Here is a 25,444-nt window from a genome sequence, read left to right on the forward strand (position 1 = left end):
ATGCGTTCCGGGAAAAGAAGAAATGCCATCAATCGAATGGATCATTATTTTACTTGACAACGTAATCTCGGCAGCGTTGTGACAGGATAGAAAAGGCGGTGGAAAATCGTGTGCGTTTGCACTGTCTGTTAGGCACCGAGTCTGTGTTTCTATTGGCGTGTAGGTTTTTGTATACATCATGAAACAGGATGATGGAGTCAGGAGACAGGTTGGACGGGTGACGAAGTGAGCTTATGCCTGGAACATATGATACTGAGACAGCTTTTGACGGATGCTGTCGTTGAGACAATTTCTTTGGTATAAGAAAGACAAATACTCTCACTGTGGTTGACACGGTTTTGAGATGTTCTTGTTTTGTGAGGGGAAAATCAATGTACTGAATATTGCAAGTTATTACGAATAATCACGTTTCTTCATAAAATTTTTAAAAACCAAAAAACAGATCTATGTATGGTGAATTAATATTATTAGAAAAAATGTTGCGGATTAAAGATTAATAGAAAAATCAAGATGAGGTTTTGATGCCGGAAAGCCAACGCTCTAATGAAGACATTCATTCCAACTGACGTACCAAATTGAACGTTGCAAATGGTATAGGAAACAGATACCCAAACAGCTCACATTTCTCTGTTTTGTTGTGGCAAGGCTTTCCACAAGCAAACAACATTCAATCAGGATCATACCAGGTCACATCGGTTGCACCTTCGCCAAGATACAGTCCAAGATACTTACCACCGCCGCAGGTTACGGAACATAGTGACATCGGTGCTATTTCCCACTGGTAGAGTGGTTGCGTACAGGACGTTCCATCGCCACCACAGACGCCGCACACATCGATCTTCTTCGTAGAGCCAATCTTTAGGTCGCATCCAACGCGCTGTAAAAGGAAGAAGTGGTAAAACATCGACCGGTAAGATAGAGAAACCGAATAAGCGAAACTTTTAACGCGAAAAATCCGAACACAATCACTACTTGCTTCCATCCGAACGAGGAAATTATACGAAGAAGATGTGATTTTGGTGAAACAACACTAGGTACAAGGTAAAAGATGCCATCAGCTTCATTCCCAAACTGATGCCGTGCAATGGTGAATGGCAAAAGAGTCGATGAAAAATTCATGTCACCCAGGATAAATCAGGTACGGGTTCTTCGGTACACAGTAAGCTCCGTACGCCACACGGAAGTGGAAGTTGATGATTATTGAAGGAAACACTTAGTGCCGTAGTGTTACCATCAGCATCCATACGAAAAGCATGTCAGAGAAACTCTCCCCACCCAAAGGTTGAACTATGTAGTAGTGCTCCATAGTTGCCGATGCTCCAAATTGGCTCGAGTCGGCTTACGCCGCAGGTGACATTGGATTTGCGCTCGGTTCGGTGTGTGTTCCTCTTTCCGTTTCGTAGCGTTAGACGCGACTTTGGCCGGCATATGTCACACCGGTGAAAAAGGTATTTAGAGACAGGGAGCACCCAGTACGAGGCACGCAGCTGCAAGCTTGAAGATGAACTTTTGAGTGACAGCAGTGACTTGTGCGCTGCATATTCTACTTCATCAGTCCGCATGATGTAATGGGTGTGCATTAGTGTGCGGTTTTTGTGATTCCTTCGGGGCGGACAAAACTCTTGCTACTGACTACACCGGCTACATAGAAATTGACTTTTGGGGCCGGGGATGGGTGAACACGGTGGCGGGAATAGGGAACAACGCTGGTGGTGTTTGCTAATGTATGGTCCGGAAAGTAAATTTGCATGTACCCTAAGGAATGGAGCATCAATCAATGCATATCAAAATCATGAATATTTGAACTTTTACTTTTTGTCTCCTTGTAGGGTGTGGAACGTACGGGGATAATATTTTGTAAACGCGTTTGATGTATTCGCATGTCGAAGGTCGAGAAACCTTGAGAGCTTTTGCAATGAAGCTATGAAATGCATTTCTCTTTTTTGCGGGGTAAATAAGACGCATTTAAGCGTTTTAAACTTATATCCTTGTTTACACATTTCTGATATAAGAGTGTTGTAGATATCAATTCTAGATATAAAGTTTTGTTATTAAGATTCATTGAAAAATAAATTCATTGAAAAATATAAATTGAAAATTTTTAGCTTCTGTGTGTGTGGCTTTCTTTATATCAGAACTTTTCACTCATCGACAAAATGTTGAGTGGAATTGAAAGCACTTCTATTGATTTTGCATTTAATTTCCACATTTCCTCCTAATTTATTCGAATGTTTCGAGTATTTCTAACACACTGCAGTATCTCATTTTGCCGGAACCGCTCAAACAATTGTTGCTATTTTACTTCATAACAGGAAAATAAAAGGAAAATTCAATAATTTCCATTGGCTGCCCAATAATGCGTGGACGCAAAATAGGAAATGGAAAACAACACAGAAAATAAAGCTAAACAAACAGTGCAGCAGGTATGTGAGGAAAGTGGAGGAATAACCGAAATCAATGCTTTAATTCAATTCCGAACAACGAGTAAACCACTCGCCATCAGTGCTTTCCCCAATCACACCCACCTCTTGCGAACCCAAGAGCACTTGTTTGACCGTGGTTTCCGGTGCGGTGTTTAAATATTCATTGCATAAAAACGAGGCCCGGGTAATGGTAACGGGCACTGGGACAAAGCTGATGATGATCGAAAAAAAAGGGAAAAAAGGAATACGGACAGGCAACAAGGTGGGGGAAAACTTTTTTCCCCCTTCCCCATCCCCAAAAGCCAAATGTGCGATTGGAAGAACATTGGGCAAATGTTTGTTCGAGAGGTTCGAGACTAAACAAAAGCTAGCTTCACGGAAGGGAACGCATCCACAGATGCGTGTGAGAGCGTGAAGGTGAAAACATGATGGAAATAAAATAAATAAATTGCACTTTTTCAAGGTGTTGTATCATGGCACTCATGTTGGAGTGCCAAGGAGCCACCGTCGGGTCGGGGTTCCCTATCCCGTTACAAAACTTTTTCCCAGTAAGTTTTCTTTTACGTGAAGCATCATGAACGAAACCTTGGCACGCTGGTAAAGCTCTTTCGCCGCTCGATTTCATTTGTGCCCGGGAGCGACTTTGGCTGCGGCACGTTCCGTGTTTGTTTTTCCACGCAATCTTTCACCGGGGCAGGGGAGGAAAGGGCGACGGGTGAACAGTAGGACAGATGGAAAGGAAAAGTTTTCCAGTAAATTACTCAAAAAAAAACCATCGCCAACTTCCGCGTTCCCGGTCGTAATCGTGCATTTTCCGTAGAATCGTGCGTTCATGCGTTTGCTTGTGACGCAGACGAAAGAAAAACGGATTTCGTATCAAGTGGATCCGAACCGAATCCCACATCCTTTTGCTTGCTTTTCCTTTTGGGTGGTTAGCAGAGAAAGAAGTAAGAGTAAAGGCAAGACAAAAACACATACGCGCACACACACACAACCTTGTCAATCCGCCCAAAATGTGATCTGCCAAACGGCGTGACGTTTTAAGACACGAAGGAATTGCACCGAGTGGGAGTTGTTTTATTTGGCAAATAATGACGCACTTTGTGCCTGCCAGGGGTGGAAAGTTTTCCACTGTTACTCACACGGCTAAATGGGGATCGACATGTCGTGACCGTGATTTTTCCCGTAAAATCTTTGCCGCCGGAGAGGGTTGGGGGCGGGAAACGAAAGCTTTTCCGTTAATTTTTCCCCAGGCGCCAACGCGGATGCTGGCCAAGTGTTTTATTAAGTGCGATTGGAAACGATTATATGCGAAGAAGAAAAAGTTCAATGTCGTACACACGAGACATGTCGATCCATGTGCACGACTTGAGGAATGTGTCTGTTCATGAATTTAATTTATCTGGTGACTTTAAGCAGTTTTGTTGTTTTTTTAAATATATTTATGAAAAGCTATTTTTTTCGTTTTGTTTTCACTTGCTAAATTATGTACCATTTAAAGTGAAGTGTAACAGTCTCCATTTTAAAAGCGTTAATTTTTTTGTGTAACACAGCTTATCATGAAGTTTTCATTCTATAAAAAGCTGTTGCTGCAAGGATTAAGGTCCACCATTCCGCTGAACCGCATCAGCATCATAACGCTTCGGGGCGGGAGTGAATTCAAATGAAGTGTGGAAAATTTTGCGCATCAAATATTTACCAGCCAAGTTTTCCAATTTTCACTGATAAACACACGCAGCGCACAATGTGCCTTGCGCCGATATAGGTACATGCAAACGCAAGCAAACATGCCTTGCGAAAGGAACAACACAGAAATCCCGTTCCACCAGTCGGAGATCTAGTTAAAAGTTGGTTGATTTTTTAGACCGCTTTTATACCGAAAGCAGGGTTTAACACGGGATTTCAATGTACAAAAATAAACCACATCCTCCTTTGGGGAGAGAAAACAGCTAACCAGTTGCTGCCATTTGGTGCAAAGTTTATTGAAGGTTAAAATGGAAATATTGTTCGGTAGTAGTAGTGTAATTACTGCGGAGATAAGCAAATGACAGGATTAGGTGATGTGATTGGGAAAACTCCTGAAATCATTATCGTTCGGTAGTGAGTTAACATTAACTGGTTTTGTATGCTGTCCTATCTATAATCAAGAGAGGGTAAGCTCTTCATTTAAAATTATTAAAAGTTACAAGCAAAGGCATATTTTAAGTCATCTCTGGATTATTCTGAAGATCAAGATCAAGATCTCCAATTTGTCATAGTAGATTTTGAATAACACTTTAAAGAAATTTTACAAGTTGAAATCGATTCCGTTCAAAACACAAACAACTGCAATGCAAAGGATTCTGTGTGTTAATGGAAAGAATGAGGGGAAAAGAGAAAGAGAGAGAACAGAATTGATCTCAACTTGTGAAAGTATTAAGAAACAGAAAAGATTTCTAAATATGTCTTGATACATTTCAGCCCAACTGAAAACTCAAAGAATGAATTTAGAATAGAAGAAGATTGTCATAAAACTTTACATCATATTGTTTGGTTTATTTTTGTAATTTAAATAATTCCAAAAAATGGGTTTAATTTTAGCTCTCGCACGATCGAACATTCAAACCTGCACAGAAACAACAAAAAAGTAGCCATTAAAATCAAAACGAAAGCCATATTATCATAGCTCATTCGGATGTATTTATGCTACATTTGTTTTCTAATTTTCTTTTTTCCAAACCTCCAGTCGTAGAGGGACTCCTTTCCCCTGGCAAGAGTTTCCTTCACATGTAGCGTATGTTTTTTTTTCATAGTACCAGGCAAAGAAGTTACTTTCGTGCCGATACTGTGGTCGCAAAACCTTCGCCAAACGTGAACCAACGTACGCAATTCCACTAATTTGTGCGTCATTAAAAAACGAATACAAATTACCGGTTCGATGGCGAAGAGAGAAAGAGAGCGAACCAACAACAACAACAAAAAGGGGCCAACTCATTCCATTCGGTGGGGTGTTTGTGGAAAGTAAAATTCCCACCCCATTTAATGGGATCGTTCTTTTTTTTAAATAATAGTTGTTGTATTAATAATTCATCGAGACGTTTTATTAGCTGTATAATGTTACATAAAGACACGCCGTTATAGAGGGAAGTGCTTTTCGTGTGTTTGTGTGTGAAACCGTTCCGATGGGGCTGTGGTTCTCGATAAAGCCTAAACATTGTGGATATGCGTACCACAGACGGAAACAGAAACGACTCTCGACCCGCTGCAAGAACCTTCATTACCCCCGGAAGAACCAAGAGTTCGGAGGTTCGGAGGTTTATTCATCGTTCGGTACACACCGAAACCCAAGAATCGATCAATCATTGAGGGTTGCCATTTGTTTTGGACGCATATTCGATCAGGCAGGCCCAATAACAATCATGTAATCATAGACCGTAGGGCGACGGGTTTCCTTCCCATTAAACCACGTAACCACCCCTGCACCGTCTCTCCCCCAAGAGGAGGAGAGGATGTTCTAGCACCGATTGAATGGATTTGTTTTAGTTCCGTCTCGCTTCATTGGTTGGCTTCAGCAACGACAAGAAAAAGGCTACTACTTGAAGAGGCCGTACCACTTGATCCTGAAACTGATAATGGACAATCTGTTTTCGTACAGCCCGACAAGCCTTAGGTCAGCACCACCAGCACCAGCAGCAGCATGGGTGTCATCTTCCGGTTCGTTGTTCAGGACAACGTCCGTACGGTATTGGTCTTTATGCGTTTGACCTTTTTTTCCGGTGCACCCGAGGCATGTGGTCTAATCGTTTAATGATTCAATCTCCACCCAGCAATCTCCAACAGTACATCGCTACCAGCATCTCGTTCTGGCGTTTTTTTGGGCAAGTAGATGCTTAGAGATATTCGTACTAGAGTGGAGCTTTCGTTCGTAGCATCATTTTCTTTTTTTTTGTCCGTTCCTTGTCGTGCCGCTCATGACCGAGCGAAGAATGGGAAAATGTGTGAGGTCAAATAGAATAGACCATCCTCATCTTCAAGCAGAGTTTCTCTCTCAGTGTGTAATCAAATCTATATTCAAATGAAGGCATGAAGGCCTTGTTTCCGAGTATTGGGACGATGCGACAAAGAAGCGACGAGTGCTAAAACCATTGCTCAAATTTGGTGAAATTGATGATAATATTGACAGAGTGGAACGTTGTGGAATCTTGGGAGTACCCTTAGTATAAGCAGGCAAAAGGCAAATAGACCACATCTACACCGACTTCAATCTTTTGCAGTACTATTTCCTTAAAGCACCACATCTTCCGAAAACTATTCGCATCGTGAGTTGTAATAAATTATTGCCAAATTTAATTTCACCCCAATTATCATCCAATTTCGGCGTAGCATTCGGAATGGTACGTTTCGGTTATGCCTTCTTGATGGCTTTTGTTTCACTGGAAACCGAATGTATAGCGTACGAGCTAGCACTGAAGGTACAATCTCTTCTATTAGAACCCGTTCACCTATCTTACGATGCCAGCAGATAGCAAAGATTTCCGAACCGATGCTCCCAGAAAGGGATGGAAAGTTGAAGAGCATCTTGGCGAAACGAAGGGCAAGTAGCTATTACGAAGCGTTTCATCTATTTCTGCCCAGAGGTTTTGTGGTGCTCATCCTCATGCCGTTGATCTCATCAGCGCATGGGTTTATCTACGCTTTAGCAAAATTATTATCGCCTTGGTGAGCCCTGCTACGCTGGATAGTGTGGGGTACCTCTTATCTCTGTGTTCGCAAGAATCGTTACTGTTTGAACTATTTCTAACAGCCCGTTTTTTCCCCTGTTTCAGTTGTAAAAGAAAGTAATGGAAAATATCCCAACAGTCTTTTTGGCCGATGGGAAAATTACGTTTTCCCCCGTGGGCTAAAATTCACACAAAACTCCGACCTTTTCCGGTTCCAGTGTCTGACAGTAAATGCCACCATTCAGATGCGCCAATGAGGCTCGACCTTGGATGGGAATAAAATATGGAGAAATGTAGTGTTTAGTGTGGGGCCTTTTTACCCAACAATGTATTATCCCGCTTGCCTAGGCCATATTGCCAGTGATGTGATTGTTTTGGTTGTGAAGATTTCTACACCAGTTAAGCAAGGTTCAGCGAGAAGAACCCCCCTTCAAAAAAGACAAAAAACCACAATCTAATTCCACCAGCAAAAACAGACGGAACTTTCCAGTGTGTTGATGTGTTTGTAACAGGAGGAGGGAAACAACAAGAAGGAATCCATGCAATGGCTCCACTCTCTGGTAGCAAAAAACCTCGTAACATATTCAGTGCCGTAAAGTTGCGTCCATATTTTATGGGTCCGCCCTATTTGCATCATATACATCCAACCGAATGCTTCCGAAGAGTTGAGGCTCGAGTGAGGCTCGAACAAAAAAAAAGCTATCAGGATCAACAAAAAAGCGTCAAATGCATAGCAGTCGTAGTTTATCCAAGAGTTTAACAGCTATTTTTTTGTGGCCCACTCGTTACTATAGTTCCATATGCAAGTAGTCAATTTTATTGGGCAGTACAGACAAGGAGAGGGAATAAAATGTTGGTTACTGCTGTTGTGTATCACGCTGCTGCTTCATGGATATTTTGGTTTTATTAAATAGCAAATACACGCAACCAATTCCATGCGTTTATGGGCTAGTTTAGTTCCACAAACAAATACTTTATTTTCCTGTAGAAAATGTTTTAGGATTGGAGTTTTTTCCCTCAATTTTAAGTGTAGTAAATAATAGTAAATGCCTTACGTTTTTTCGCACTATTCTACTCAAGCTGTTTACACTGTATGCTCGACGAGTTTAGTATGCGATTACGCTATTTGTTTGAAGAGTTTTGACGATAATGTCAAGCGTCTCATGTCCCGCTACAAACTAGTTTGTTGGAGCTTGGAACAACTTGGAAAGCAACTTGGAAGTAAGAAAATATAATTTAAGTTTGCTCTAATTTAATTTAATAACCCTCCTTTAAACATTAAGATCAGATAATTACAACTTAATAATAACTTAAGTTGCATAGCCACTAAGTAATTTTCCGAATCAATTAATTAGTATCATCTTTTTAGTTTGTAATCAAAGTCAATTAGCGCGTTGCTACCGTTTTACGGTAGCTAGCTTTACAATTGAAAGCTTTAAACCACACAACCCCACACCAACACGCTAGATGCAGTGAGCCATTTAGAATTCTGTCCATTCCAATTTGGTGTAATTGGGTCATGAACCAACGATTGCATGGGTTTGACTTTTACACTTTGGGGTTTTTTTTTTGGTCAGAAGTCACAATCTTGTTATACACTACCCACGGTAAGGTAAGGATTACGTACCCAGCGTGTCCTGTACGTTGGCAGAATGGAATGAATGGAACAGTGGAGAAAGATGAAAAACACCAAGACAGCTGGTGTTGCTGATAAGTACAATATGTCTCACCAAGCATTGCACCGTGCAACTAAGGTGCACGTGTGAGTGTGGCATTGTTGGCCGGACAGACGACACCTAAAGTTGTACGATTGCTTGTTACATGGCATCTTGCAAAAAGGGTAGAACACCGTGTGGAAGTTCTATTAGAATCAGTCGAGCGTTTTGCACATATCGTCATCACCTCTTGGTTTGGTGTTTCATTTTGTGGTTAGCCAAGGAAAAACTATCACTCTGCAGTAGTAGAAAGGCAAACCAACAAAGAACGATGAACCGAATCGTATCGAATGCTATAAAAAGGTTCTTGCATTTTGCCACGATTCACAGTCGATATTGAATGGAAAGCCACACCACCCGAATGGTTTCCAATTGGGGCTTTTACTTCTTTTTTCGGTTCGCACACTCATCGTCACATCGTCGTCGTAGACATTTTGGGACGAATTTTCTTTTGCTCCGGTTGCGTCTTTTGCTACGGTTAGCTTTCATGTGGTCCGAAGAAGAGGTCGTATAGTCCGACACACGTATAGCCGGAACTGTAAGTGCAATATGTTTTTAAAGGAAAGACTGCCGGAAGCTTTTTGTTGCTCGGTCAACCAAGACTCTCCTAAAGCGGAGACCAAGGTGAAGCTGAAATCAAGTGTCACCATCATCATCATGACCATCGTCTACACGATCACTGGCATGTAAATCAAACATTTCATCGTGATAGGAACCGACAATTACCGGATGGAAAGTCTCGATGGTTACATCTTTAGGCATTCGCCACAACAATCGACTTTCCATCCGAACATTACACCCGGACCCGGGTAACACCAAGCGAGACATTTTCGTGCATTAATCGAAAAACTTTACACCATGGTTTGAACCTCCTTACAACCACTTGGACAGCACAATAGAGCAACGAGTGAAGGACTGAGTGCCCTAAAGTTGTGGCGTCGGTATGGAAACTGTATACGCCTGCAACACAATGTATGCAACACAATATCGAAACCAACGGCCGTGGAAATTATTGACCGTAGCGTCAATGATCGGTTGGGAAGGGAAACTGTGCCAAAGGTGGCAGGCTTGGCAGGCTTTTTAGCTCCATACACCAAAAAGTGGAAATGAAAGTTGTGGCAAGTTTTGCCACAGAAAAGCCTGTAGTACCAGCTTTGCCTCACATCCAACCGTCGGTTGGGATTCATGAACCGAGGAACGAAGCGATGGAATGGAACAACTTTTTAAGCTAAAGAACTGAAGAAACTGTTGTAAATCTGTCGCTCAGCTCAGCTTTGTCAGTTTTCTTCTCCACTAGCGCGCTCTCTCTCTCTCTCTCTCTCTCTCTCTCTCTCTCTCTCTTTCTCTCTGTTGTTCGAAGTAGAGCATAAGAAGTCAGTAGTCCGTAGATAGTTTTTCCTTTTTACAAAAATCGTGAAAGACTAAAAGATGATCAGCCCGAAATCCGATAAGGTAGATAGGTGAAACGAGAAACAAACCGAAGGAGGGTAAGAAGATCTTTGCATTTACCTGACACTTTCCCTGGATGCACATGTCGAGACTGCCCGGACGACATCTGGTACCGTCCTGCACTCGATTGGAAAGCTGCACGATGACGCTCGGTTCGTCGTCACTGATGGGAAAGGATTCGCTAGCACCGGCCGAATCGGGCATATCCTCCAGCAGGTGCTGTGGTCGGCCCCTGTAACGAATTGAACAAAACCAGTAAGAAAAAGTTGTTAAAGCTGCAATCGAAGCGGAATGCAGTTGAGCAACGGGTTCGAGAAGGATTCAGTTGGAATGCTCTTGGTCGTCGTTGTTTCTTTCCTCTTCTTGGCTGCTCTGTGTGCATTAGTCGGATTTGTCTGTCCCATGCAACGTGGGTGGATTTATAGATGCCCAGTCAAGCCTGACCCAGGTGTAAGCCGTCTGAAGAACGGAATGGGGCCTGTGCTCCCGATAAACTTTGTCGAAACAAGCGTAAAAAGCTTTATCACGATCGTACCACGATGGAAGATGGTTTGTGCGAGATTAAACAAGAGAAGCATCAAACTTGCATTTGCTGAAAGTAAATTCATTAGTTCGTCGTCACCAAAGTCGAAGAACTGCACTTTAATGATGTTGCAATGGGCGATTCGGTTTTTGGGGTTTTTGGGTTTTACCTTGTGTTGTACGCCATCAAAGCGGTGGAGAAGAGAATTTAGCAGTGGTTTCAACGATGAGGTAAAGATTGACCAAAGTTTGCTGCCCAAGATCAACACACTGATGGTCCGGTTCATTGAAATAAACAAAGTTTCATTGAATTAAGGTTAGTTTGAGTACAAACCCGGTGATGCGGTACGAGGGTGAGATTAAACTCATTTGCATAGTTTTTGGCACTCGGTACAGTGACAGTAACCGTTCATTGGTGGAGTACTTACTATAAAAAAATGGAGATAGTTACTTTCTTCTTGGGCAAGTTTAAAGTAGATAGCTCCTCAAGACAGCTCTAGAGTTATTTCTTCTCTTCATTGTTTTGCAAAGATTTAAATTAAAGTTCACTCAAAACATTTTATGTGAGATTTCTTACTACACCTTCGCGGACAGGTAATGAAACTATTTTAACTACACAGTAGAAGCTTCGTCGGCAAAAAAACAGAAATGGCTGCCATTCTTCGCGGAATAGTGCATGCATCTCGTTGACTGGAAAAAGAGGTGGAGGAAAATTGTCGAACTTTGCCACATTCCAACGTATGATCCATCGACTTAATCGATGCTCGCTTGCCATGCCCATCAGAAGGATGCGAATAACAGACAAATGCTTCCCCTCCACACTTCAAAGGTACTCCACCCAAACAACAAGCCGGTAACGATATATCATTGCCCTGGAACGTTGAGCTTAAGATAAGACGCTGGCAAGTGCTCAAGCATTCGAGTGTCTTTGATCGAGTAAGTTCAAAAAGTTTCAACATTTTGGGCAAAGAGGTATGGGCCGTCGGAAGCGTATGGTCTTTTTCGCGGGTATTCCTTTAACTCGACTAAACCGAAACGTAAATCATCGCACGGAGAGTTCGCTGATGTGGCACTGTTGGTGGTAGCCATTTTCACAAAATCGGTGCATTTCTCGATCCCTGTGGCCTAGAATCAGAGGGGGAAGGGAGGAGGACCTTCAGACGTTAGTTGGGGTTTTGTATGAAAGCATTGAATTGAATGTTCTACGCCAATTTCCTGGAAGGATCGATGCTCTTTTATCAACCCGGGTTATCGATAGATTCCAAAGTCTTGCGCGAACCGTTTCCCATTTAGCTTTAGTCCCGGGATGTGGTATTGGGCTATTTTTAACCAAAGGAAAGCAACCTATACCATTCGAAAAAAGGTAGAACGAACACGTTGCTCTTAAGGGTCGAAGAGAGGAGCAATGTAGAATAATTGATTCCTGCCAGATGGCTGCACACGTTGGGATATCTTACCGCTTGGGGACGGAGGTCGAAGGATGATAAAAGTTAATTAGCAAGATTGAGTTTGATTGAATTAAGCCGAACGCGCGCATTACGACGAGCGGGAATTTCTTTCCGGCCGAAGCCGGGTTCAGGATCAAATGATTCGCTTTTAATCTTTCAAACAATTTGTTAATGCTATGTCAATGCGAGAAGGATCAAGGATGAGATAGATGGCGAAAAAGAAGGATATTATGGAAAAGGAAAAAAGTTGTTAAGATATACACAACTTTGATCAACAACAATAGCACTCGGGATGTAAAATGTGTTTTAAATTTTTACTTCCAAATTTGTATCATCAATATTTTATAAATAATAAACAGCTTGTATAACAATGTGTTGTTCAATCCAGTTACTGTGAACATTCAATGAAGCTTCTCAATTTTAAGCTGACACATTTGAAGGATCGTAAAAATTGCGTCGCGTGCGGATGGTGTTGCACGCGTCCGTAAAGGCGCGTACACTGAAGCGCCTTTTGTTGATGCTTGGTATTACAAGTTATGAGCAGACTGTTGAATTTCATCATCATTTTTTCGCAGAATCTGAATCGTTTATATTTTTGTCTTTTTTTTTACTTGCTCTGCCATGCCGCAGTAGTACAAAAGTCTAGGTTCCAGCAGCTCAGAGCTGCTGACGCTTGGTTCGCACTTTTTTTTCGCAGCTTTTCCATCGCCCGTGTAAACACGCGCACCGTAACGGAGACGTTACAATTCGTCGGAAAATTATGATCTTACGATGCGCGCGAACTGTTTTTCCTTTGCTTCTGTCCATGTGGTGCGATGTTTTTTTTTCTTCTTTTCTCTACTTCCATTCCGGGAAAAGCGAACGACCGTAAAACCGTCGGAAAACGGGAATAGAGAATCGAGCACTTACCGGCAGGTGAGGGCACACGGTTCCGAGTAGTCGTAGTGTGGGGTCCACTTCAGCAGGGCACCATCGTAGGGCACATCGTCGTACGCCGAGCACTGGTGGGCGCGGAAATCTTGCTGCTCCGGACAGGGCTACACCATTTTGCGGGGGACGAAAAGGCAAAAACGGGTGGGTGGGAAAAATCGAAAAATGAAAATGAGGATTTATGCTCAATTACAATTATGCACGCCTCGGCTACCACGACACAACCGACCGGGCGAATAAAGATGGAGAGGAAGGTCCATACCTGCATGTTGCAAATTTTGTACCGCACCGCATCACCCTTGCAGCCGTGGGGTGCGTGACACCGGCGTAGCTGGTACGCAACGCCACCATCACACGAACGCGAACAGGTTGACCATTCCGTCCACGATGACCAACCTTGAGCTTTAGCTCGTTTCTGTAAGAAAAAAAAAACGGAAAATAAAAAACCGTCGTAAATCGAGCATAAATTCTTACGATAAGCGAAAAGCGAACGAGCGACTTTAATAAATAAAAACCCGAGAACTCGAACATTGAGCGAATCGATTGAATTCAGCGCTGACCGTCAGATCGTTGCTCTTCGATTATTGGATGATTTATCGGTTTGTTGATTTATGATCGGGGGGGAAAATTAGTAATATCAGATGTTTGTTTGATTTTATTTAACGATTCTATCAAAAAGTGTTCAAAATTCGATTATATTTGTAATTATATTTTAATACGATTTATATGTAAACTTAATTGCCTGCTAAAACCGTTCAAACGATGAAAGAATTTTCCACTTAAACAAAACGTTCAATTTGCTGTTATTTTATCTTAGCAGTGTTATCGAACGAACATGCCTAGTGTCAAGATAATCCAAAACTAAATGGTCAGAAAAAAAACCGCTTATACTATGGAGAAATGGCCTAATTGCATCTCAACTCAGAGGTAAATTGGTGTATTTCCAATCCGAATCTCTTGGCTGAAACGTACTGGAAATACGTAGTGAAAACGATTTTCCCCACCCGATTTTCTGTTTTATCTACAATTGAGTCTACTTTTCCGAACAATATGCTTACCTGTACCTCCTCGTCATCTTCATCCTCCAGATCCACGCCCGACGGTGACCAAGTGCTTAGGGTTTCATTTGAGCCACCTCGGTTATCTTTGTGTGTTGCCTTTGCCAACGTTAGGATCAGACACTGCAAAAGAAAATGGGAAGGCAACGTTAGCCAGAACGATAACGCGAATTGGGGTTAGGAAATGAGAAACATCGAAATTAAAGACGAAGAAAAAAAAGGCACAGAAAATCGACCTCAACTGCCGTTTTGGCCAATGGCAGTGGAAAAATAACAATAAAAGCAACCGAACGGCAGCAAAAGCGGTTGCTTTGGCAGTCGCAAGTGTCGCTCGGTTGATTGGGAAAATAAACTAAATTAATTGATTTTTAAGCTGACAATAATCGAAAATCCTTTACTCTGGTGCTGGGGTGAGGGGGAGAAGAGAGGAAATGAGAGAGTGGAAAAGTGGAGCCCCAACACGACAACGTGCCAGGCCAATTCGAAATGGCACTTTACCGTGGCTTGAGCGCTTAATTGACTTCTCATTGATGGGAGCTGTTAATTGAACGCCAACGCTACCGTGCAGCGGTAAAACCCGAACCCGGACCACTCTCTTTGGCATTAATGTGACATTCCTTCCTCCCGATTCCTTCCCGGCAGGATCGTAGCAGCAATGCAGGAAAGCGGGCTGTGGCCACTTGACCGCTTCTGTTTGTCTGTGCATCTTCGCCGTGGAGCAAACGTAAAGATCGCGCAAAGCAGCAAAGCCAATGCACTTCCTAATGCCGGTATTATTGATTCAATATGCGCTTCGAAGTCGTTGGCAACGGCTAGCTCTAGTAGCGTTCGGTTAGAGATTGCACGCTTCGACACGATGCTCTATTTCTTGGGGCTTACGGGCTTTTTGCGCTCGGTGGCTTCTGTTGTGAGGGGTTTATGCGGAAGCTTTTCGGAAGGCAAGCGAACGAGCAACAGCATCCCAGGAAAATGGCTTGTATGTAGCATCTGAGTCAAGCACTTCGTAGCGCCATCGATAAGCCTCCTTTAAGCCATGCGGGCGTCGGAAGATTGTGGAGCAGATGTGGAGACAGAGCACAGAGAAATATCAATTATGTGAATTGAATGTACATGCTCCTGGTGGAGGAGGTGTTAGAACTTTAGAAACCGCGCCATTCGATCGGTTCCAGCTAATTAAACAATTTCGTGCGTTGCCAGTTTGATGACGAAGGTTAAGTTTATCGACAGTAAAGCTACGGTGCGGCAAACTGATTGTTGTTACATGTTCCTGATTGCATTATGTAAGATGGAAACATGAATTGTAGATAGTAATGGTACTGTAACGCATTGTTCATTGTTTTATGTTATTTATGTTAAAAATTATGTTATTTTTTAACATAATTTAACACAAATTCTTTAATTTGTTTTAAGCAGCTGTATAGTTATGTTAAGCACTGTAAAGACAACAAAGATAAGAATAATTCTGCAATACAATCTTCACCATCCTTCATTATGAAATAAGAATACGATCAAAGAATTGTGAACATTGTTTTCCTTTTTTGTTGTTTCGTGGTAGGATAGGAAATCCATTTATTAAGTCTTACATTCCATCCATTAAAAAAGAAAGAAAGATTTCCCCAAACGGATATACAAATCGATAAGTCAATTAGTTACCCAAACCGTAATACCATTCGTTTCGTTTGCATCACTTTGTGAACTCGGTCTCGATCACTAACAAGACCATCAAGGCTTTCAAACAAAAAACCTCATCGGCCAATCGAAAACATTGACGCACCTGCAGAAGATAGTGCTCGTATGCTAAAGAACTGCAGCCGATTGCATTGTTACCATCCTTCCCCTTGATGGGAATGAAGACAAACGGTCAAATAACCCCAAACACGGTAAAGTGTGGATCGAAAGCGTACACAAAGCGAAAGAAGAATCCCATCACTTCGGGGAAAAGAAAGGATGCGTCGTTATGCTTATGGCCGTTACGTGAAGCGGTCCCAGACGAACGGTAACGCTACGGTGCGAGAGGTTCATTTCATCGATTGCTCTACACAAGCCTAGGTTAAGGTATGGTAAGCTTAAAAGGGAAGAAGCCGAAGAACAAGAATGAAAGCGAAGATACACAATTCAATTATGAGTCCAGTTTCGCTCCAATTGCATCGTTGGGACGTGGGAAAGTTTCGTCCTTCACTTCTGCCTCATGCGGACTGACCTACACCGATCGTATTTACCTGTGTTTGGGTGTGTGTGCGTATTTTTTTTATTCGAAGCTTTAGTATCAATCGATTCGAGCAGCAAAAGAATGAACAGACACGGCAGCCACGGAGAGCAAAACGAAAAAGCTAAACCTTCGTTCTCGGTGCGATAGACTGGCCGGAATGCTTTGATCCAGCACGCTCGATAAATGGCATTGGCACTTCCGTTTCGGTTGATGTGATTGATACACGTGACAGAGCAACATTCTCGTTCCGGCGGGGTGCTTTTCCGAATGCAAGATGCTAGCAGTGAGAAAGGTACAAACGAGCACAAGGTAGCACATGTTGTATCGCTTTTTTGGGAAGGAGTGAAGAGGGAACCCATCACTGATGAAGAAAGCATCAGGCTCTTGGGCTATGCTCAGTGCTTATGCTGATAATGCTCAGGAAGTTACCGAAACAGTGTGCTGCTACTGCTGCTACTGCTGTCAATGATGGTGATGATGATGCAAACGACGGCTGGTTCGAACGATGACAGTATGTTTACGCTTTTTAAAGCAGCATGTGGATTTTGTGGCAAGGTGTACCGATACCCTTCTGTGTGCTTTTCCTTCTCAAGCTATACCCCAAAGCCGTAAAGCCTATTCGAAGCGATCGATGGTTTGTGAAAATCCTCCCTCACCCCTAAAAAAAGAACGAATTATTCGCAAACATCGAAAGCCTTGTCATTCTGGTTTCCCTTCTGGATTGGGGGTAGAAAGATTGCCCCAAAAAAGCCTTCAATTGCCGGTTCCATGATATCGGTATCCCATTCGAAGGGTACGAAACACCTTCCACGTGTATTCCGGATGCGCATTGTATTTTACCTTTGGACGTAATTTTTGACACCTCTTCAGTGTGGACCGGTGAACCGGCTTCCGGCTGATAGACCCGGTTACGCTCTCGAGAGTTTCGAGGCCGATGATTTATGATTTTGTAGCGAAAGTGCCAATGAATGAAGATGACTCCTTTTTTTTGCTGTTGTGTTGCGTACCATCATTCAACCTACAGTGACGGTTCACTGGAATGACCGTTGCGCCACCGGTTGATGAAGATGATGAAGCTTGAGTGGAGTCCCATTGAAGGGAGTTGTGTCGAGCTTGTGGGAAAGTCATTGAATGGTTGGTTGTTTTTTTTTCATCTCATTTTATTTTGTATTCATTCTCAACTTTAGCAGCGTTCCGTCCGTTTAATGTCACCTCCGCACGGTGGAAAACATTTCCCCGAGCTGAACACATTCAAGTGGTCACCAGGCTTAAGCCAAACCCAGCCTGACCTGTGTACGGGCTGATAATGTTGATGACGTTTCAAAGCATCCCCCGTCACGGTTGACATCATTCACGCGTGCGTGAAAACGCGGGGTTGGGGCTTGAACGGAGATGGTGGACTACTTCATTGCACAAGCCGCACAATGCATTGAAACATGCCCAAACCAGACTTCAATCGTTTCGAATTCGGTGTACTGAATAGACCGAATGATAGTTACCCACAGTAGTAGGGCCCTTCAGCATGGCTCTTCATTTGATAGTTGCCCTCAAATGCAGCCACTCGGTGGCATTGGTTTCCGCAGTTGATAGCTGACCGGACCGGTTGCCTGTTGGTTATATCGTAACCGTTCTTGAAAGGGGGCTTGACATGCTTGACTCAGGTTTGTATCCTATAAGGATTTGTCGGGCTGATGTATAGCACTAGACGGTTGAATTTGTTCATCACGATTTAATTATTATTTGAATGATGTGTCTGTTAACCATTTGTCTAACATGAAAGGGCATTTTGATGGAAACCAATCCCATGAAGCACGGGTCATTATTCTTATTTTAAAATATTTTAAAGTTATGACTTTCGTTTAAAAATATTAAAACAACATATTTTAAACAACATAAGATTTTTTAAATACAAAGAAATATGTAAACAAGCTCTTTATGGTGTCGGATTCAATCTTTTGGACGTCTTGTGGTGCTTCTAAGGTGGTCCGATTTCTCAAACCACATGCTTTGTGCTCCGATAAGCCGAGATCCGATTGAAATGATTGTGGCATACTCGGCGTTTAAAGGACAAATATATCCGCAAATTGTTGCTACCATGAAAGGGACCTTGAGATGAAGCTCGAAAAAGAGGCTTTTTTGGAACTTTTCTCTTATATTTGATGGTCTAGTATTTCGATCAATTTACATTGCGATTTTCGGCCGAATATTTCGCATTGTTTTACCCAATAAACAAACAGATTTATTTTTGCTTGTTAAGAACGACCAGGCAAACAAACAGAATTCAATTTAAAGGAAAACCTATGACAACTGCTGGGAAATTTCGTAGCGAATATCTGGTAAAAACTGCAAGTCAATCGGTCTCCGAGAAATTTTTTTGCTCAGAATTGAGAAAATGAGAATGTTGTTGTTGAAATTTCCGTTTAAGACGATGATATTATTAACAACTTTACGATAAATGAACAATATTTGGTCGTATCGTCTGGAAAGGAGGCTTTCGAAGGAAAGAGTAGAGAGAAGTAAAAGAATGGCATTTGTAGTTAAAATCAATTGTTTATAAATAATGCTCAAATTAAAGTAAAATTTACTCTTAATTTTGGTCACATTTTCAAGAGGCATTTGACTGTGTGTTGAGGGGCTTTCTCTTCGTATTAATATTCCATTCTCACGGACACGGACAACGCCATCCGGAACCGGAAGGAACGATAGCGTATGGTTGGCCATGGAGCCGGCATTGCAGGTGTTGACCGGACGGTCCCTTGCACCAGCATGAGCATGTGCCACCACATAAGTTCGCCCTTCCACCCGTCGCAATCAGTATGCGAGATTGAAAATGTAAATAAGGTATGTTGCGAGAAGGTTCCTTCTCGGTTCGTGTCTCAAGTACCCTGTGAGTATGTCAATTATATTGGATATCTAAACTGAGCGTCATGCAGCAACACACACACACGGCAACCGTCGACCGACCCGATGATGACTGCGAAAAGTGGTCATCGAGTTGATCCGGCCGGGCTTGGCAGTCGGCAAACATCGTCCCAATCCCAATTCCATCCACAAGCAGAAGGCAGTTCAGCAAACAGATCTATGGCACATTCACTTTACAAAAATAGCATTTACATAAAAGTGTTTGTATAAAGGCCACTCGAACTTGCAGCAGGTTCGGTAAGAAGGGGGCCAATGGAATGAGAGTCTCCGTAGCTATTCGGATGGGACGGTCTCGTGGTAATGCTGATGATGGTATGCCATGATGCGGTTTTTCGAATCACTTTCACCTGCACCATCCGTTGTGGTAGGAAGTGGGATAAGGTGGGTAGTCGCACCCGCCAACTGCCGGAAAGCACTTGAAGCACCAACCAAGTTGTAATGTCCCGGTTCTGGGGATACGTTCAACCGAATGGATCGCTCGCTCTTATCGCACGACCGGTGCCTTTTTACTGGCGGGATTTATTTCCCATTCATTTTCCGGCGTTCGAATTCCGGTATGCCCGACCTCGTACACTAGCGGTGCCCTTCCCGAGACCCGGGAACCAAGCGAATGAGAATATTTTTTTAAAAATAGACTCTTCCGATCTGTCTTTTTTCTGTTAAATGGAATGTGCAATAAAACTAGAAGAACCCTCGATTGTGTGGTTCTCTCTCTCTCTCTCTTTTGTTGAATGGTGCTTGGAGGTTCAATACTGGTGGTTTTTGGTCGTGGTCACAGGTGAGCTCTCGGCCTGAAGGACGGGAACAAGATAAGTGAACCAACGTTATGAAACCATACGCTTCTTCATATTCTCGAAGCGAATGAAGAGAAAGCATCCTTATCCATATCCGAACGGTGCACATACAGTTGATTTCCTGCTATCGTCATGTTTTATTGGTTGGTTCTGTGGGCAAACGTGTGGTTGGGACAAATTTTTAATAGCTCTCAATTGAGACGATCTTATCTGGGCACTGGAACTTTTGGCTGATTTATTACAGCGTGCAATCGATATAACGATTTTTTCTTTTCATTTTCAATATCTTGTTTTTCTGTTTTTGAATAGATTTTGCAGCAACAGAAATATACTCCCAATTAAATATTGATTTGAATAGTTCTTCATTAAGCTGCAAAATATGTATTTGAAGTTCGCTTAAATTGAATGCTAAATCCTTTACACATCCCTCTCGCACATACACAGGTTTTAGTCTTTGTGTAAATTAATTACTTCAACGATGTCCCAATTTGTAGGATCAATTTATACCTTTCGTCCATGATTCGATTCATTGATGAAACCATCCATTTCCCTATAGCTTATGGTCGTAACCCATTCCTCACTTCGAAAAACGTAAATTTCCACTCCGGCGCTGATCGATCGAGTCGCGATTGAGTCAATCTAACGAGAAGTGATATTTTGTTTTGTTTTTTTGGGGTGTTTTTCTGCCACTTTTCCCACCAACCATCCGTTGGGTCCGATTTGGTCGAAAATCAGTTGCATCACGATTCCCGAAGAGTGATATTGCAATTATTGCAGTTACTCTGATGGAGTTTGCAAAACGCAAGGGGGCTTTATTTTACATTTTGAATGTTTTGCTTTCCATTTTTTATCGCTTCCAATATCATGATCTGCATGGTTTTTTTTTATTCCAAATGCCCAACTTCGTAGAGGAAAAATAAAAAAGTTAACATCGAACACCGTTACTCCCACCGGGGGTTTGTTGCATGTGCGTCGTAATCGCTTTACACCGTTGCCACATTCGATCCTTCCCATGATTACAACATTACCACCTGGTGGAACGCGGGTTCAGTTGGCCGCGGAGTGTATGCTGTATCGTGGTTGATGGGAAAAACATTGCATATAAAGTTGTTTGTGAATTTTGCACGTTGTTGTGAATCATTTTACTGTCGCTCTTTGAAGGACGCTTTCTCGTTTCTCGCTTTTCTTCCTCGGTTTTCTCACCGGCGGCATCGTGTCTGTGAGGGTTGCTTTGCGTCGGGATTGTACTATGTTTGCATGTCACACGTGTCACGCCAACATTCAATCCTTCATTTATCTCTCTTTTTCATTCCATTGATCTCTCTCTCTCTCTCCGTGTCGTCAGTGACGAGCTTTACCATCGGGACACGGGATGCATTATTCTGTTTTTATTATATTTTCCACTTTGAGTAGTAAAATTCATGAATATGATTAAGCATAAAACTCTGCTCCCAAGGTTCTCGGGAGTAAGAGAGGAAAAACGAGTTATAGCAGAAAGAAGATTGCATCGAGGGACGAATGTTTTATGACGACAATGCAGTTTTTTTTTGTTCGTTCCCATCCTACCAAGGGGCACGCGTACAAAAGTGTTTCCCACTTGAACAGTTTTGTTTTACGGTGGTCGATGAACGATGACGATGAAAAGTTCGGTTTTCGTAACGAAGTGAATTTTCCTCCCCAAACATGGTTGTTTTCCCAAGTGTTGTTGTGTGCGAGCTTTCTGTGAGGTTTTTTTTCTTTACAAAATGAAGTGTTCGGGGAATGAAACATTTTGTAAGTGGAACTGTAAAGTAACTGCACAAGTTAGATTAAGTTTGCGAAAAGTGAAAGTTTTTGCACAGCACAGCAAAGGGTTTTTTTGGGGTTTCATAAATGTCAAGAAATTTACAATGCATTTTTTGTTTTGTTACAGAGACAGAAGTGATTAAAAATGTCTTCATTTGCCCTGAGTTGACAGACGGAGAATGAATCGGGGAAGCAAAATGGCTCCTTGTGTGGTGTGTTTTATATAAATTTGCCATATTAAACGATTAAACGATTAAAGCTGGGTTTTAAGAACCTAAACTGTCAGTTATATCTCGTCATCAACTTTTTTTAAAAAGTCGTATCTTTCGCACAGCTTTGTGTTTGTATGTTTTGTGGAAATTTAGCCAAATTACAATATCTTTAATTATCAATTAAAAGCATTCTAATGAATGAAACCAGTATCAATTTCAAGTAAACCAAGGAGATTAGTCCGTTAAAAAAGCGATTAAATTCTTCTTTTCTTTCAATCGCACGATGCAACATGTTATCATAATTCCCTTCCATGCCCGATTACAAATTTCCTTTCAACCTATTCCCGGTACTTAATGCGAACATTGAACGCTGTAATGTAATTATAAATATCGAGCTTTACATCAACAGCTTCATTCATTGCGAGCTCCACATCAAAGGACTTGCGGGCAGATGAAATCGAGGCATACGAACTGTGTGTAATTATGTTGGATGAAATGATTCCCATCCCTCCACTGCAGACCCAATCACCCATAGGACGATACAGTAACGGCATGTTGCTCCAGGGTTGGATCGGATTTTTATTTTTCAACTCCGACAACAACTCGCTTGGGTTTATGTGTGTGTGTTTTTCCACCATTTGTAGTAGATAATCCGACCAGGGTAGTATCTCGTTTGGTAGGCCGCTTTGTCGGGAGTTTTTCTTGTTTGGAAGTTTCGTCCACTCCACTCCCGGCAATGTCCCAGTGGAGTTACCATTCCAGCATTATCTCTCGTTTAAATACGCAATCTTTAAACATGGCGGACATACGCTCGTACAAAACACGAAAAATAAGGACTCGGAAGAGGTTGTATTTGGGTTTATGTGTTTTTTTTTGTTTGGGAAAATCTCCCTCAAACCTGCCCGTAGCTTAACCACCCGAGCGAAGGAGGTAATGAATATTTTATCAATTATTAAAAGTTAGCATGATTTTATTAGCCACATTGGTTTGAATATTTAATTTTCGCTTCGTACCGGTTTCGGTACCGGAAAGAATGAACAGAACAGCCTCACCGGAACGCTCCGGAGCAAATGCGTTCGCACTGGTTCGCCACATCCGGGTAAACCGTGAGTCCTAAAGTTTACCATCCTAATCCAATTTTCTCGGTGGACATGTTCCAAAAACCAACCGCGCTAGAAGTGAAAGTTCGTGTCCGAGCTTTTCCTGTCCATAATGGTGTGGGAATCAAAAGGTCTAAAGCTTACTCTCCAGAAGGACTTTTGTTGTTTTTTGAACCGGATGTGTGGCAATGTTTCCGACTGATCGGGTTTTTTTTCCGGCAGGTCGGGACGCGAAGTGTTGAAGGGAAATTATGCCGAACGGTACTTTGGCTGCAAATCGACCTTCGGAAAAGGATGTGCAAACAATGTTTATTAAAAAACAAACCCTCACACTCACACATAGGGTCATTTTAATCAGTTTAAATGTGACCAAACAACAAGCGAGAGAAGAGTGGCTGAAGATGAAAGAAGTACAAACATTCTTGGGAAAGTGTTTTTCCTCAGCTGCGTGTGTTTTGTTAGTAGCCTTGTTAGGGGGCCTATGACTGTGCGGGGACAACCAAAGCAGATGCGAATTTTTGTAGATTGGATGTTATGCAAATTGTCGACCCTTTCTTATCCGTGTGTGTGTGTGTTACTCTTCTTGAGCGTGAAAGTGTGGAAGGAGGAAGAGTGTTCATATGTGGGTGTGGAAGGAAAAGAGGTGTGAAAGGCGTGCGTGTCTTGAACTTGTAGGCTAATGGTTTACAGCAACGGCTCTTTAGTATCAGTTTTTGGGTTCCATTCTGAAGCACAAGCTGTGGAGCGTGTTAACAACCGTCGTGAGTCGTGTTGATGGGCAGGTCGTGTAGTAAACCGGGGTGGTGGTGTAAAATGGGCTTGTAATTCAGACGATAATTTGCCACATGATTCGTTTTTATGTCGATGTAGTACCATTTGGGGGTATCTAGATTGTGTTTAAGCTTGACTTTTAATGTTGATGGAAGGGAAGGAAAGTGTCGCGATAAAAAAACCCCGTTTTTTATATATTGATAGCAGCGAAGGAAGTGAATTTATCAATATCTTTAAGGGGTTTTTAATGCATAAAAATAAAGTGCAAAAATAAAGTTTTTGCAAATTGAAACCCAAACAATAAACATTAAGTTTATGATAACAAATCATTCTCGTCTGCTAAAGCACGATAGTGTTAAAATTAACCCAATGTTTCCATTACTTCTACTTTCAGTAGCAATTTAAATATATTATCACATCAACACTTTAATTAGAAATATTGTACTACCCAGTGTCATGTACATGTTGACAACGTTTGCGTAAAGAAGGCAATCTGAACCCGCTCGCCGGGAAGGAAGATCATGAAATTCCCCAAGCACTTGGGGTAATCCGAACCAATGGTCGAAGCCAAACGGGGTTTCAGACATGCAGCCGGCTGGCTTACTGGATACTGTAAATAATCAAATAAACCTGTCAAGCCCATTCTCCAAAATCCCAATGCACATCTCACTTTCGCTTCGCACGTTGCATATTGATTTTAAATATTTGATAGAATTTTAAGAGCATCGTGCGCTCGATGTTTTGTCCTGCGGATGACACCTCCACTCTAGCAAGAAGAAGAACGGAAAAAGGCATCAGAGTTTGTGGATGGCAAAGAATCTAGCAAAGGTAGAATGGACGGCGAAAATAGTACTGCACCCAATGGAAGAATCTGCCTATGTGCCGGTTACCTTACGAATTGTTTTTGCCACAAGTCTCCACAAACCGTACAATGACAAGGGCCCGAGAATGATTACGAGTGTGTTCTCTTTATTTTTATCTACATTGAGCTAGGTTATGTGGATGGTGCCAGCGAAGATCCGAGGGACATTCGAAATCCCTTTGGAAAGGAGGAGGAAAAAAGAAACAGAAATTCTCTATACGGTTGGTACCATGTCTCGGCACAACTCGGTGTTCTTCGGTGCTGTGCGGCAAAAGTGTCAGCAAGGCAGCCACTTTGGTACCGGAGGCCAACGAGATTGGTTGGAATAAAAGTTAATACATTATGGAGGCGACGCCATTTGGAGTTTTTGGGCCAGAGATCTCTCTTCGGCGCTGGTTGTGTTACGTGTAAGGAGCGAAAGGCACGAGTTACTTTGCACATTCCCGGGTTAGGCAATGGCAATGGAGTCGAATGGAATGGCGCATTGTTTCGGATGGATGAATCAGGGGATAGAAATCGTAGCGAGCAGGCAGCAAAAAGACAT

At 42.3% G+C, this 25,444-nt stretch overlaps 1 protein-coding gene and 1 long non-coding RNA gene across 8 annotated transcripts in view; one reads left to right on the forward strand and one right to left on the reverse strand.

Moving 5' to 3' along the window:
- Window positions 1-25,444, forward strand: part of LOC125761830 (uncharacterized) — a 237,481-nt gene that overhangs the window by 48,271 nt on the left and 163,766 nt on the right. The window lies entirely within an intron of this gene.
- LOC125761790 (protein madd-4) overlaps window positions 1-25,444 on the reverse strand; it is a 141,638-nt gene that overhangs the window by 20,527 nt on the left and 95,667 nt on the right. For all 7 annotated transcript variants that reach the window (XM_049423279.1, XM_049423281.1, XM_049423282.1 and 4 more), the window contains exons 4-8: window positions 14,246-14,368; window positions 13,450-13,602; window positions 13,167-13,294; window positions 10,348-10,519; window positions 733-877 (exon numbers count right to left, since the gene is read on the reverse strand). In XM_049423279.1, the coding sequence (XP_049279236.1) occupies window positions 733-877; window positions 10,348-10,519; window positions 13,167-13,294; window positions 13,450-13,602; window positions 14,246-14,368 (721 nt within the window). The remainder of the gene's footprint in view (window positions 1-732; window positions 878-10,347; window positions 10,520-13,166; window positions 13,295-13,449; window positions 13,603-14,245; window positions 14,369-25,444) is intronic.

The sequence above is a fragment of the Anopheles funestus genome, chromosome 2RL, assembly GCF_943734845.2.
Source record: "Anopheles funestus chromosome 2RL, idAnoFuneDA-416_04, whole genome shotgun sequence".
NCBI lineage: Eukaryota > Metazoa > Arthropoda > Insecta > Diptera > Culicidae > Anopheles > Anopheles funestus.